Raw genomic sequence first — 15,750 nt, forward strand, 5'->3', positions numbered from 1 at the left:
AACAAAAAACAAAAAACTGTGCAATCAATCCCCAAAAAATTAAAAAATTGTGCAATCACCCCCCCAAAATAATTGTGCAATCAATCCCGAAAAAAAAAAAAATTGTGCAATCAATCCAGAAAAAAAAAGAAATTGTGCAATCAATCCAGAAAAAAAAATAATTGTGCAATCAATCCAGAAAAAAAAAAATAATTGTGCAATCAATCCAGAAAAAAAAAAAATCGTGCAATCAATCCAGAAAAAAAAATCGTGCAGTCAATCCAGAAAAAAAAGATTGTGCAATCAATCCAGAAAAAAAAGATTGTGCAATCAATCCAGAAAAAAAAGATTGTGCAATCAATCCAGAAAAAAAGATTGTGCAATCAATCCAGAAAAAAAAAAATTGTGCAATCAATCCAGAAAAAAAAAAAAAGAAATTGTGCAATCAATCCAGAAAAAAAAAGAAATTGTGCAATCAATCCAGAAAAAAATTTCTTACCTGTGTCATGTCTGCATTACATAAGGCAACAACAGAAGCGTTGATGGCATAGAGGACCTGGTTTGGAGGAACAAATTCATGGCAAATGTAAATAGCCAGAGAATCCCACCGTATCTTATATGGAATGTTGTGGGTGATGTTGCTTCCAGCGGAAAGGTAGGAGAGAATCGCCAAAGTTCGCAGATCAGGATTACTCAGTCTCGTTTTGTACCCGGAACTAAAACAAATAAAATAAATAATAATAAAAATAGTTTCTAAAGGAATTTTTTTACAATGAAAAAATTAACCAATATCTTTGTGTGACATGGCTGATACTCTTTACTTTGGTAATTCATAAAAATAAAATTTTACAAATTACTTTATGAATTACAAAAGTAAATTTTATATTTATAAATTGCTGAAGCAATTAATAAAATCAAACTTTATTTTAGTAATTCATAAAAATAAAACTTTATTTTAGTAATTCATAAAAATAAAACTTTACTTTAGTAATTCATAAAAATAAAACTTTACTTTAGTAATTCATAAAATAAAACTTTACTTTAGTAATTCATAAAATAAAACTTTACTTTAGTAATTAATAAAAATAAAACTTTACTTTAGTAATTAATAAAAATAAAACTTTACTTTAGTAATTAATAAAAATAAAACTTTACTTTAGAAAATTCATAAAATAAAACTTTACTTTAGCAAATCCATAAAAATAAAACTACTTTAGTAATTCATAAAAATAAAACTTTATTTTAGTAATTCATAAAATAAAAGTTTACTTTAGTAATTCATAAAAATAAAACTTTACAAATTACTTAAGAAAACAGTGAAATCGCCCTTTTTTAATTAATCCGATTAATTGCTTGCTCTAGTTGGAGACCCAGTGTGGTGCACCAGGTGGAAACTTCACATGCCTCTCGCAGTGACTTAGTTTACAATATATTGTAGTTTACGTTGCACTGTAAAGACCCTACTGTTGATTTTATAAAATTATTTTAATATATAACTAGCGGGGGTGCCCGGCGTTGCCCGGTTGTTCGTGTGTGTGTTGGGGGGGGGGGTTAGATCAAAATAAAAATAATAAGCGAAGTAATAACCCTGTTTAAATATTAAAAAAAAAAGAGTGAAAAAGTTTTGGGAGGAAGGTAGGCTCAAACCCGAAGCATGACGCCACGAAGGCAGGGACTTGAGAACAGTCGAAAATGTTTAAAAACGCAGGTGGCTGAATGTCAATGTTTGGTTTTCTAGGTGAAACATCACGTCATAGTAGTAGTAGAGAAAAAGCATTCACGGCGCGATATTTTGAAAGACAAAAGTTGATGAAAAAGAAGATACTTACGACGTTGTTTCGTAAATCGTAAATATTATAATCTAAGGAGTATATAAAAAGTTCTAAGACATAGTACCCTCATCCCCCAGAGAACTCCCCCAAAAAGCCTTTGGCGGACATACAGAAAAAATGCACACACACACATATTTTGGCTTTAATATATATAGATGGTTTGAATTAAAGTTTAAAATGCAAAAGCAAGTATCATGCTTCAATTGTGCTTATTCATTTCAAACGCGTTCCTGCCATATCAAAGAACCTATTGTTGATTTTATATGTCTGGCTTTACTGCTTGTGCAGTGATAATGGCTTTAATTCAAGTTTAAAATGAAAAAGTCAAGTATCATGGTTCAATTATGCTCTAAACAGAAATATTCATTTCGAACGCGCCCCTGTCATATCAAAAAACATACTGTTGAGTTAATAGGTCAAGCCTTTCGGCTTGTGTGGTAATAAAACTTCTCAAATGCACTTGTGATGTTAGGCTGTGTAAGGTGTTAACTTTGGCCAAAATCACCTGTACCTTCTTTCATTGGATTATTTTGATTATCGATACTTATGGAAGACATCCTGATACAAAACCTATCTAAGAACACTGCCAGGCACATAAAGTATCTTTGTGTGAAATTTCATAAATATTTACTCAGCCATTTTCGAGTTTATAGGGAACAAACCCACACACTGACAAAGTTCCTTTTATATAATAGTAGAGATATTCATAAACAACTTCACCTGAAACGCATATTATTCATTTAATTACATAAAGACATCAGCTCATACTTACGGAACATGAGATTTAGCAACAGAGTCTACAGGTATTAATTTCCAATTGCACGGAGAAGCAAAAGTCTGTAAAATATGAAGTGATTCATAAAAAAATAAATAAAAACAAAAAAACAAACAAAATTTTAAAAAATATTAACAATTTTGATATTCAATGTCGACATTAGACAGATTTTATTTTCCTCTCTTAAAAAAAAAAAAAAAAGTAGTTGTATATATTTATATTTTTTTTTTTACAAGGTGGTCACCACTTATCAAGGCCCGGAAGCCACTCAGGGATAAGGGTTATTACATGTACAGTAGGTTAGTGTGCGGGTTTAATAAAAATGTCTACTTAAGGGGGCGGTTCATCAGGAATTTGTTTACGTTGGACTTTAAGACAACCAGGTTGTAGTCAGGTGGGAAACAAGCAGACGGAACAGAGTTCCACAGGCGTGCAGTTCTAAGAAAGAAGCCTTGTTCATGGAATCTACGTTTTGATTTAGGCACAGATAAAGAGTGGGGAAAATTTTTGACAGTGGTTTCAACTAGACGGGTGTTTTTCGTAAAAGATTTGTGAGGGGGGACTAGAGATTGGAGTTTAGACGAGCACCTGCCATGGAAATAATGATAAAACAAGGATAGGCTCGCAACGTCTCTTCTATGGGAGAGAGGTTGCAGGGAAGATAAAAGGGCATCCCCCACTAAGCCACGAAGTCTATTTTGTACTCTGTCAAGGCAGGATAGGCTGTTTTTAGCAGCTGCTGCCCAGATATGGCAGCAGTATTCCATCTATTTCTGCCATGCTTAAAAGAATGAGGGCACAGCGATATATAAAAATATATCTTTTTTGTTGGTGACAGTTATGAATGGCTGGTTGTTAAGATGTATGCACCGAAATTCATTTTTTTAAATTTGAATGCCATATTTTTATAGGGTGGGATCATTCTACCGCTCCAGTAGATATCTCACTACTGATGCAATTCTCTATAATTCTGTCTATTTCTGTATAAGAACCAAATACATCCAAGGATGGAGTACTGTTGTCACATCTGGGCAGGAGCTGCTAGAAAGATCTTATCCTGTCTTGACAGGGTTCAAAATAGACTTCATAACCTAGTAGGGGATGCCCTTTTCTTTCCCCTGCAACTTCTTTCTCACAAAATAGACATTGCAAGCTTGTCTCTACTCTATCGTTATTTTCATTGCAAGTGCTCGACTGAGCTCCAATCTATGGTCCCCTCTTGCCAAATTTTCATGAAAAACAGTAGTTTAGCTGAAACCAATATTAATAATTTCCCCCACTCTTTATCTGTGCCTAAACCGAAATGTACATTTCATGAACAAAATTTCTTTCTTAGAACTGCACACCTGTGGAACTCTCTTCCATTTACCTGCTTTCCAGCTGACTACAATATGGTCGTCTTCAAGTCCAATGTAAAGAAGTTCCCGATGAGCCGTTCTCCTTAAGTAATTCAATTTACCAAATTTCCACTACTAATGATTACTACGATTTTGTCCCATTGACTAACATACACACACACACACACACACACACACACACACAAACTCTTATCCTCGAGTAGCTTCTGGGCCTTAATAAATGATGACTCCTTTGTAAAAAAAAAAAAGAGGTTTGTACAGATTTTCACCATCCATTTTCAAGGAATTTTTCAAGGCTTTTTAAAGCTTTTCAAAGTCTTCGCCAGACAAAATTAAATTTTTTAAAAACAAAATTTGGGGTTTGTTTTACAATCCACAGCGATTCGAAAAAGTGGTAAAAAAAAAAAAATCAAATATACAACAAATAAATGTTACCATAGCCAACAAAAGTTACTTTGCAACCTACCTGCATTGTTTTTTGGTGTTTTTAAGTAGTTTTTTGTTGAGATACAGTCGACAGATCGATCTTTTTAAATATGTCGTTTTAAGTAAAAACAATATTACACACTTGTCATGGCGAAAATAGTAATATATTCAAAAATTACGAAAAATCATTGAGTAGAAATTTATTTCTTGTTTAAAGTAATTTTTACAGAAAATTGAGTAAAAATCACGTTATAAAATAGGCAGTAGGAGACTAAACACAGGGGACATAACTCCAAAAGGAATATTTTAGATTACTTGTGTCATGGCAGCAATATTTGCTGTCTATAGCGATAGTTTTTTTTTTGTTTTTTTTTACTGAAAACACAATAGCGCTTGTTCTACTCGAATTTATATAATTTTTGGATACATTACTATTTTCGACATAATAATCAAGTACATAATATTGTTTTTTTTTATCATTTGGACTATTATTCTCATCTTGGTTGTTTTTTTTTTTTCACAACGTTTCAGCCGATGAAACTTCCGGCCATCTTCAGATGCATTCACACTGGATATTATTGGTGAATAGCGAAATAATGTTTGGTTTATTTGCTTTCCTAATGAACACAGCTGTTAGAAATTTAAAACGCAAATAGCGACAAGTATTTTTTTTGCATTTTGAAAGCAAACAAACCAAACATTATTTTGCTATTCACCAATAACATCCAGTGTGAATGTACCTGAAGATGGTCAGAGGTTTCATCAGCTGAAACATGGAAAAAAAAAAAAAAAAAAAAACAACCAAGATAAGAATAATAGTTCAAATAATACAAAAAATAATTATGAATCCTCATCTCAAAAATATACATTCATTATACATAATATTGTTTTTGCTTAAAACGATATATTAAAAAAAAAAAAAAAAAAAATCGATTTGTTGACTATAACTTAACAAGCAGTTTTAAATGTTTTTTTGTTTTTTTCATCTCAAATATAAATTCTCCTTACGACTTTTAAATTTCCAACCAAGATTGCTACCATCTTGTTCATTTCTTTTTCGGCCTGGCTAGCCTCATTTTTGATTATCACTATACTTTTCGAGAGGAGGGTATTCGCCCTTGGAGAGTCCCGTCCGAGCAAGGAAGTTTTATTTTTAGAGGGAGGGGATCATTCTTACTTATAGTGGCCGCCACTATCCCCCCACCTCCCAAAAACGAGGGAGATTTGAATCTTCCCAAATAAAGTGAGAGATAAAAATGTCTGTCCATTCGAAAACAAATTTACCTTGCATGGACAGGACTCTGTAAAGGCAAATCCCCCACCCCTTAAAAAAAAAAAAAAAGTGATAATTCAAAAAGATGCCGACCAATCCACGACAGCCATCTTGCTTGGAAATTTAAAAGCCATAAAGAGTTAATAATTGAGATTTTTATTGGCTATGTATTTGTTGTATATTTCATATTTCACCACTTTTTCAAATCGCTGTGGATTGTAAAACAAACCCAAATTTTGAGATATTAACAATGATATAATAAATAGGGCCGTGACAACAGCATATTCTTTTCATTGTTCTGACTCTCGAGTATATATCCGACAGTTAATCAACCGAGAATCACATCACTCTATATAAAAGCATATAAGATCAACAGATACGCACTTGATGGTCAAAACTATGAAAAGAATATGCTGTTGTCCTAGCGCTAATAATAAACCAAAAAACTCAAGTGACAACAGGAAAAGTTATTTTCATTTATCTCTGAAGATTTTGTGAAGAAATTTTAAAGATCACATCTTTATTTATATGAAGTTCTCTAACGTGCAATAAGACTAGACAACTATTTACAACTTTCGTTTGTTTTGTATTTAGTGTCAGCAATGTACGATTTCAAGTCACTTTCATCCATTTTGTTTAAAACAAATGCCTTTTTTACATACGTAACAATATGCCTATTGACAATCATATTTATATTCCCTGACTCACTTATATTTGGCCAACCAAGCACGATTAAATGTTCTTGCTTTCCCCATTGTAAATCGGTCCACGCTGTGTTCATTTTACTTTTAAATTTGGAAAATTTTTTAAATTCCTGCACATATCTTTTCATTTTCACATGGGGAAGAATTCTACTCTTCGTCTAAAGACTTCTTCTAATCGGCTACCTACCAGAAACTATATTCTTTGTTTTCATCTGCAAGCTTTTATAATTTAAAGACTTCTCTGGATTGATACTGCCATTTTGTTTGGAGCATTTTGATTCTCTTCTGAAACTAAAATGGCTTACAGATCCAATAGGATTTTAAAATAATCCAAAAATTAAAAGCTATAACTAGATATTTAGAAATTTAAAAGAATTGGAATCTGAATCAGTAATTGTATTGGAATTGAGAATTTAAAATGGAATCAATAATTGTATCGGAATCAGCGAAAATATTGGAATCAATAATTGTATTGGAATCGAGAATTTAAAATGGAATCAATAATTGTATCGGAATCAGCGAAAATATTGGAATCAATAATTGTATTGGAATTGAGAATTTAAAATGGAATCAATAATTGTATCGGAATCAGCGAAAATATTGGAATCAATAATTGTATTGGAATTGAGAATTTAAAATGGAATCAATAATTGTATCGGAATCAATAATTGTATTGGAATCAGGGAAAATATTTGAATCGTCCCATTACTAGTTTTAATATTTAAAGACATTTTTTTTAAAAATGTCTTCTTGCACAGATCTTCCTTTATGTAAAATGGCACAAGTATGAAAATTCGTGAGAATTAATGTTGGAACAATTAATTGGAAAAAATCTGAACTTTTTGGGATATTGAAATCAAATAAAATCGGTCCCTAATTTCCAATTCCAAAAACGATTCTTTTGTTTTAACTTTATTTACTATTGTTAGTACTAACAATAGAATAATAAATATGAGTTTAATATATATATAGATAAAAAGTGATATTGTTTTCAACTTGTCAGTAAAAGTAAAATCTATTGATCATAATGAGTTTAATATATATATATAGATAAAAAGTGATATTTATTGTTTTCAACTTGTCAGTAAAAGTAAAATCTATAGATCATAATAACAAATTTAGGTCAATGGAAGAAATGACATGGTAAAATATAAATGACGTGGTATATAAATAAATAAAAAAAATGACACATGAAAAAATATAGATGAAAATGTCACAAATATACAGTGGACAACATCCTCTTTCTGTGATGGGCATCAAGGTATGGCATGCTTTCTTTATGGAAAGCTGCCCGTCGGGAATATTCCAAATGTATCATAATTATGCAGATAAATTTTCGTCTTCATACAACGAAGAACTTTGCTCTTTGTGTTCAAACTTTTACAATTCAGGACTTCTTCGGATTGACTACCTACTTAAAATTGTTCTTCGTCTGCAAGCTTTAAAATTCAAAGCTTTTCTGGATTGATACTGCCATTTTGCTTGGAACAATATTTCTATTTTCTTCTGAAACTAAAATAGCTTACAACGCAAAATTCCATATCTTTGAAATTGGAACTCACTGTCCTTTTAATGACCTCTTCCTCCTCCTTCAAAGTCGGTCTGTCATATAAAATATACTTACAAACTGTTCAGAGGTATCACCATAAAAATTCCATGGGTTTTCTGCGACTTTTGAGGCATGCCAATTCTTTAGACATAAGTACGTATCTCCTTTTCTCTTCAAAAGCACAACATGATCTGGAGATGCTAGGTTCAAAATGCCATCAATCATTTTCTTGCCAGGGCCTGAAAAAGCAAAATATCGAACAAGGGGTCAGTAACCTTTTGGAATGCGAAGGCCAAAATGTCACGCTGATTTTAAGAGGAGGGCCCAACAGTTTTATCTACATTGTCATCGAGAACAACAATAATAAGGTGTAGAACTGAAGATAAGAAATCTCATTCCAATATTTAATATTGATTATATTGATCATCTTCGTTAGTATGACTCGCATACAGAAAAGGGGTTAGTATTGAGAGGAGTATGAATGAGTAGAAAGGTTGAAGGAGCAAAGAGTCCCATGTGTATGACTAAGTTAGCAGTATGGACAGACACAAAAGATTTGAGACAATCGTGCAGGAAGGTAAGAGTTCATTATGTACCATATTTAAGTTTTTTTTTATTTACTTTTTTATTAACATTTCACTCCAAACAAGGCACAGGGCCACTTAGTCGTGAGGGACTACTATTTAGGACCATGTTTGCAGGGACACTATTTGTGGAATTGGGCAGCAAGATGTCTGTTCACATTACACTTGAATTTCTGTATATCAGGGAAACAGGGGCTTGGGAGGGAATTCCAAAGTGCAGCAGTCCGAGAGAAAAAGCTATTCGAGTAGAAGGCTTTACAGCATCTAAATATCTCTACAGTGTAGGGTGGAATCTTGCTGCTTATCAGGGGTATTCTTGAGTTCATCAGAGCACTTGCCATTGGTTACCAGACTAGATTATTTGCATTATGTCTTAGTCGAACTCTGGGCCTGAAGGCCAGGGTTGTGTGGTATCCCACACGAAGATTACCGGGTGTTTAGCGTCTTATAAACTCAATCACGTGACTGTGAGCTGGCTTCTGATTGGACAAGCCAGAAAGGAAATATATTCAAAATCTCGAGCTATGAAAATTCACTCCTGCTGATGTTTCCTGCAAATGTTATATATCTCTACTATTATATAAAAGTCACCCTGCGTGTGTGTGTGCATGTGAGTTTCTTCCTCAGATTCTGAAACGACTGAGCCTATCTTTTGCAAATTTCACACAAAGGAAATTTATATGCCTGGCAGTGTTCTTAGATATGTTTTGTACAGAAATTCATCTGATAAGTATCGAAAAAATCCGATCCTAAAAATAATTTGTTTTTTCTTATAGATAAAAAATAATTTTTATGTTACACCAGCCAAGGAAGATAATTCTCAGCAAATCAATGGAGATTCGATTCTAGGAAAAGCATTGTATTTAATAAAACCAAATAAATATAATTCAATACATATTGAAGAAGGCCAGAATAATAGTTGGCTGGAACATTGAGAAAAAACAAAAATGGGGGAGGAGAGAACAAAGACGAAAGGAGGAGAAGGAGAGAACAAAAACGAAAGGAGGAGGAAGAAAAGAAAAAGGGGAGGAAGAAAAGAAAAAGGGGAGGGGGAAAAGAAAAAAGGGGAGGGGGAAAAGAAAAAAGGGGAGGAGAGAAAACAAAAAGGGGAGGAGAGAAAATAAAAAGGGGAGGAGAGAAAATAAAAAGGAAAGAAAACCCAAAAAGGAGAGGAAGAAACAAAAAAGGGGACGAAGAACCAAAAAGATAATAAATGCGAAGGTGAGATACTCCTTCCTACCTTTAATCCATCCCATCGTGTTTATGATGAGAGGTAGTCGTTCTGACATTCTTGAATAAAAAGCAAGAGCACTGCGTATACACATCATGTAATGGTTCAGGTTGTGTGCAGGTGACACCTCTCCAAAGAATACATTACTGAAATAATATAAACAAAAATTTTTGACAAATATTGCAACCTATATATAAATCAAACACGGTGTGTGTGTGTGTACATCTGTGTGTCCGTGTCTATACATCTATTGCTATTAACTAGATCTGCAGTAGTATGTACATTGAGGAGGCACAAGTGCTAGAAATATTTTTAATTTTTTTTAAATTAGTTTAGAAATGTAATATTTTTGGGTTGTTAACTAAAATTTGTATATTACCAACATATCTGTCCAGGTCTATTTATCCGTCTCTCTAAAATAGATCTTTATCGTTTTTTTCTTTTTTCTTTTTACTCACATTCACTCCCTAACAAGGCATATTGTCACTTAGACGTAAGGGGCTACTATTTGGGACCATGCCTACGAAAGATTAACAAGATGTTGGTTTACATTACATTTAAAATTCTGCATATCAGTATAGTCAGGGATGCAGGTGATAGGACAGTGGGGAGGAAATTCCAAAATTTAGCTGTTTGAGAAAAACAGCTTTTGGAGTAGAAAGCTTTCTGGTATTTAGAGACCTCAACAGTGAAGGGGTGTGATTTTGTTGCAAGCGGGTTTGTCATGGATATGTATGTCAAGGGGGCACAAGTGCAATGAGTTCATCAGAGCACATTTCATTAACATACTTGTAAAACAGGCACAGGGATGCAAGATTGTGGCGATGGGACAGGAGTTGGAGCTTAGTTGACAAAATGGGACCTATTAGATTGCAGACTCCTTTTTGGACCCTATTTAAGAGGGAGAGACTGCTAGTAGATGCACCAACCCAGATGTGGCAACAATACTCCATGCATGGGTGAATGGTAGCTTTGTAGAGGTACAGGATACTCTAAGGTGTGAGTAGTTTTCTAGCACGATAAAGGGAACCCACCTTATTTGCAGCAGCCTTCGCAATGTCCTCAATATTTGTTCCAGTTCATATTTCCTGGGAATGTTCAGCCGAGGAGTTTGAATGAAGAATTCTCAGGTAGGGTGTTATTTGTCATGGATATCGGTGGTTAGAGAGGCGTTTTGTAATTGTTAAAGGAGAGCAGCTTACTCTTAGTAGTATTAAATGTTTGCCATCCATTTTATAAAAAAAAAAAATGTCCATAACTTGCTAAGTATTGATATTGATGCTTTTGTTCAGTATTGAAAGACAAAGGATACTCCCTGTAGGGTAGCTACACATGTAATTATGTAGCAAGGGTAGCGCAATCCCCAACCACACCTCTCTTGAATCGGTACTGCTTGAGTGCAGTGGCAAGGAGAAGTCTAGGATGACTGGAAACAATGCCGAGATAAGCGGAAAGTACATATAGCATCTAGAAGTTCCAAATAGTCACCCATTGGGTACTGGCCAGGCTCATCATTGCTTAACTTTGGTGATCTGACATATAAGTGTTATGCATGTTAAGTATATTCTATGAATATTACTAAGTTTTTGTTCTAGGTTATTACTCCATGAAAGAGAATACTTACTATATAGGATTTTCCTGATGATAGAAAGGAGGACCTGAAATGAAAAATAAAAACAAATAACTAAAGAAAATTGAAATATGTTTGATATACATATTAGTGGCCTGGCAAAGCCACAGGAGAGACAACCAAAGCAGCAAAACTGAAACTGCCTGGCAGGACACACACACATATATATACAAGTTAGAAAAGCATTTCATCCAAGGCATGAAAATTGTTAAACAAAATGTTTTTACTATAGGCTTTAAAAATAAAGGTACAAGATTCAATTTGAAATTTATTCATCTTCAAAGTGTACTTTTTAAAATTTTACAAAGTAAGGTATGCAAATTTAATACCTTACTTTGTAAAATGTATAAAAGTGCACTTTGAAGATAAATAAATTTCAAATTGAATCTTGTACCTTTATTTTTAAAGCCTATAGTAAAAACATTTTGTTTAACTATTTTCATGCCTTGGATGAAATGCTTTTCTAACTTGTATCCTATCTTTTTAAGATTATATTTTATTTAATTTATTAATTTGGATTTAAAAAAAGATGAATGTGATTTTGTATGTATTTATAAAAACTCTCCTACTCTCTATTTCAGATTGTATTTCTCCTCACACTACAACTCATTTTTGTAACCCCCTCTTTGTATCATTACATTTCTGAATATTCTGTTTCAGTTTGTAATTCTCCTCACTCCACAACTCTTTTTTTGCAACTCTCGCTTTGTCATACATGTCTGAATAATAAGAAAATCTGAATTTTTTTAACAAAAACTTAAAAATAACTTTTTTAGATTAATTTTTTTAAAACTTCTTTCAGAATAGAAAATCTTTACAATTTAATAAGGAACGTATTTCATATAGGTTTCATCAAAAATATTCAGTAGATAACAAAAAAAATAGAGATGAAAATTTCAAAAGGAGTGTATAACTGGTTACGCTCAATAGTAGTCCTCGCTAGCGAAAGACTTTGTTATTGTTATTCTATTTTTATTATTATTTAAAACATTTTGTGTCCTGCTCTTTCGCGCGAGGACTTATATATATATATATATATATAAAAATATACACACATAAAGAGAAAGAAAATTAAAACAAAGTTGAACTTTACAATCAAAATGTATTGATTGGCTGATTTCTTTATGTCCTCTGATGATAAGAATAGTAAGAATAGCATTCTTTGAAATCCCGCGGAATAAGGTCTTTGTTAATTGTTTCAGTATTCAGGATAACTTTAAAAAATATTGGCGAAAAAAGTTACCCCCCCTCCCCCCCGGTGTAGAAAAGTGCCTAGTTGAAGGGGAAGATATTAATGTTTTTAGCCAATTTTTTTATATTTGTCGAATGAAAGGTCGAACTTTAAAACGATACTGATCTTGGTAAAATCCGTCGCTTCTATTGAAAGTTTAAGGCAGACATGAAAACAGACATACATACATACATTTATATATATAAAGTTATCCTCTCCTTTAGATTGTCTAGCGTTAATTTTTAAAAATGTCGCTTCTGGTTTGGCGGTGGTCATAACAGCATAAACGTTAGGTTTTACCCCATTCTTTTCCTCCTTTGCAGTACGGGTTCGAGCCTGCCTTCCTACTACCACTTTTTTTTTTTTTTGCTCAACATACACATCCAAACACCCAGGCAACGCTGGGCGCCCATGCTAGTATATATATATACATATAAACAGTGACGCCAAAAAGAAAGTCTGCACTTGTCATTTTTTCTAAAACAGCCAATTTAAGCTCAATTGAATGTAACTTAAAACAAACTATACCTCATTTGATTTGCCTTTTATTCTTCAACTAGCGGGGGTACCCGGCGTTGCCCGAGTGTTTGTTTCCGGGACGGGGGGGGGGGAGTCTTAAAAAATGTTATGGTAGGTAAGTAGGAAGGATCAAACCCGGAGTCATGAGTAAAAGTAGGAAAATAAAGTGTGAAAAAAAACAAAAACATCTGCAACGTTAACAGTTCGGCCACCAAGAAAAGTCCATTCCAGTTGTTTAGGAAAAAAAAAAACAAAAAAAAAAACGACTACGGTAGGTCGGCGCGAACGTGAAAATATAATGTGAATTGTCCAGCACGCTAACCACTACGCCACAGAGCACTGCAGCTTAGTTTAGTGATTTTAAATAACTTCACATGAAAGAACTACGAAGCCAAACCGGTGTTCTCTTCTCAACTGTTCCTTGTGAACGATCCCCAAACGGTGTTAAGTGGTGGCAGGGGGAGGAGGAATTTATTAGAGAGAAAATATTTTACCACTTCCATTGATCTTAACCGATTTTGGCCGTGACTTCTCAGAAGAAAAAGTATAGAAATCTAAGATTATCGAGGAATTTGAGAAATAATAAGCCTATAACACACCTCAGATATTGTTCTGCCGTTTGTGCATATTATATTTGCATGAAATATCTTGATTTTTAATCCTATTAATGTCAAAATCAGACGGGAAAAAATGAGTTCATTTTATTTATATAGAGATAATTTTACTTGTTCATATTTGACTTTTAATTGAAGTATCCTAGTGTTCAAGTCAATTTAAAAAAATTAAGTGTTATTGAATGTTATTTGTGCAACATTTTGGTTAGTTTGGCCTTCAACAGTCCTCAGACATGCTGGTTATTGTTTGGATAATCTAAAAATAACTTTTAACCGAAATGAGTACCCGTAGTGTTAATCGGCTCCAGAAAACCTTCAGGAAACAACAAAGGAAACTTGCCACAGTGTACACACCATACATAAAGGGCCTATCCTAAAAATGGTTTAAAATATGCAGTCCATATGACATCAAAACAATATTGAAGAGTGATTCAGCTCTCAAAAAATACTTAGTACGAGTCAAGCCCTTGACCGAAAGTCTCATGACAAAAAACTGTCTGTGAGATTTCATGCAAACGTGGAAAGCTATACAAAGGTGAGACCGGTCACCCTCTATAGGTAAGGTTAAAAAAAGAACACTGTAAAGCTGTGATATGGGGAGAAGTTGAAAAGTCGGGAGTAGCTGATCATATATGGAAAGAAAAAGGAATACACTTCCCTTTGTGAAATGAGGTCAAAATAATTAACAGGAATGCAAGATGGAAAGTCAGGTGACTCAAAGAAGCAATACATATGCTTAAAAAATAAAAAATTACTAAGCAGACAAAGACTAGAAATTAATAGCATTCAGGAGCCTCTAATTATAGGAAAAACAAAAATATCCCTTTAAAATTTCTGCGATGGAAGAGAGATAATCCCCTGACGATCTTTATTAGAGTTGCCTCCCTTTTGTCAACCAATTTTTTTCACACTTACGAAACCACAGCTAAAAAACAGAGTAACTCCAAGAATACAAAAATATCTATGGAGCCAGTAACTTTTCTTTCTTTTCCAACAACGACCAACATGCTTGAGGATGGTCGAAGGCCAAACAAATAAACTCAAGATGAGAACAATAGTCCGATCAATACAAGTAATATAAATCCATACTCTTGTTTAGCATTTTTGATGTGGTAGATTACCGTTAAATTGATTAAGCATTCAAATATTTTGTAACGAAAAGCAGGAGGAGATTTATAGAGCAACCATTTTGCGGGCAATTTCTTTTAGAGTTCTTGAAAACCGGTACGATAGAGGCAATTTTTCAACTATCAAAGAAGCAAAATTTGTCAAGGTATTTGTTGTAGGGTTTGAAGAGGTAGGGGGCCAGATCAGCAGAGCCTTTTTATATTACTACAGTAAAGATTAAGATCAGACTACATGCTCTGTAGGTGTGAAAGGTATTTTTTATGATATCCAGGCCATGGGAAGACATGATGATTAAATCATTATGCACCCATCTCAGATAAGATTGCATCAGGGAGGTTGTTTATGAACATTAGGAATAATAAAGGTTAAGAAAAAAAAATATTTACCCAAAATAAATTTTGTTAGTACATTAAGTGAAATACATCCAGGGGGAGTGAACTCTGTCTGACCAGGATCACAGTCTAAGAAACAAACAGCTTTCTTACTGGAAAAGAAAAAAGAAAATGAAAAAAAAAAAAAGAAAATGAAAAAAAATAGAAACATTTTAAATTCAATGCAAAAGTACAAGAATTTGCACATTAAAAAAAATGGAGTAAAACATTTTGTTTTCTCTGGCTCGCTTAACTTTTAATAAAGAGATCAAATTTTCCAAATTACGTATATCAAATATCGAATCTAGGGAAGATGGACACGTGTCACAGCAATGCCAGAGAGAGACTCTTTAAGCTGGTGTAGAGATAGGGAGGAAAAAAAAAAAAAAAAAAAAAAAAAACAATCAGATTTATCTATTTTTGTTTGTTCCTTTTTGACAGTGCCGGACAGCACGGGAGTCCAAGAAAGGTTTAAGCTGTAATGAACACTGTTCGACATAATGGACACGTTACACTGCGACATGACAATTTAGTAGATACCATTGG

The 15,750-nt window shown here is 33.4% G+C and overlaps 1 protein-coding gene across 2 annotated transcripts in view; it reads right to left on the reverse strand.

The window, feature by feature from the left end:
- The window catches only part of LOC145252808 (polynucleotide 5'-hydroxyl-kinase NOL9-like), a 115,994-nt gene that overhangs the window by 11,526 nt on the left and 88,718 nt on the right, over window positions 1–15,750 (reverse strand). For both annotated transcript variants that reach the window (XM_080112766.1, XM_080112767.1), the window contains 6 exons: window positions 15,220–15,317; window positions 11,336–11,369; window positions 9,721–9,857; window positions 7,972–8,135; window positions 2,584–2,648; window positions 479–695 (listed from right to left, as the gene is read on the reverse strand). In XM_080112766.1, coding sequence (XP_079968892.1) covers window positions 479–695; window positions 2,584–2,648; window positions 7,972–8,135; window positions 9,721–9,857; window positions 11,336–11,369; window positions 15,220–15,317 — 715 coding nt within the window. The remainder of the gene's footprint in view (window positions 1–478; window positions 696–2,583; window positions 2,649–7,971; window positions 8,136–9,720; window positions 9,858–11,335; window positions 11,370–15,219; window positions 15,318–15,750) is intronic.

Source organism: Euprymna scolopes, chromosome 29, assembly GCF_053919585.1.
Source record: "Euprymna scolopes isolate OS-2025 chromosome 29, ASM5391958v1, whole genome shotgun sequence".
Lineage (NCBI taxonomy): Eukaryota > Metazoa > Mollusca > Cephalopoda > Sepiida > Sepiolidae > Euprymna > Euprymna scolopes.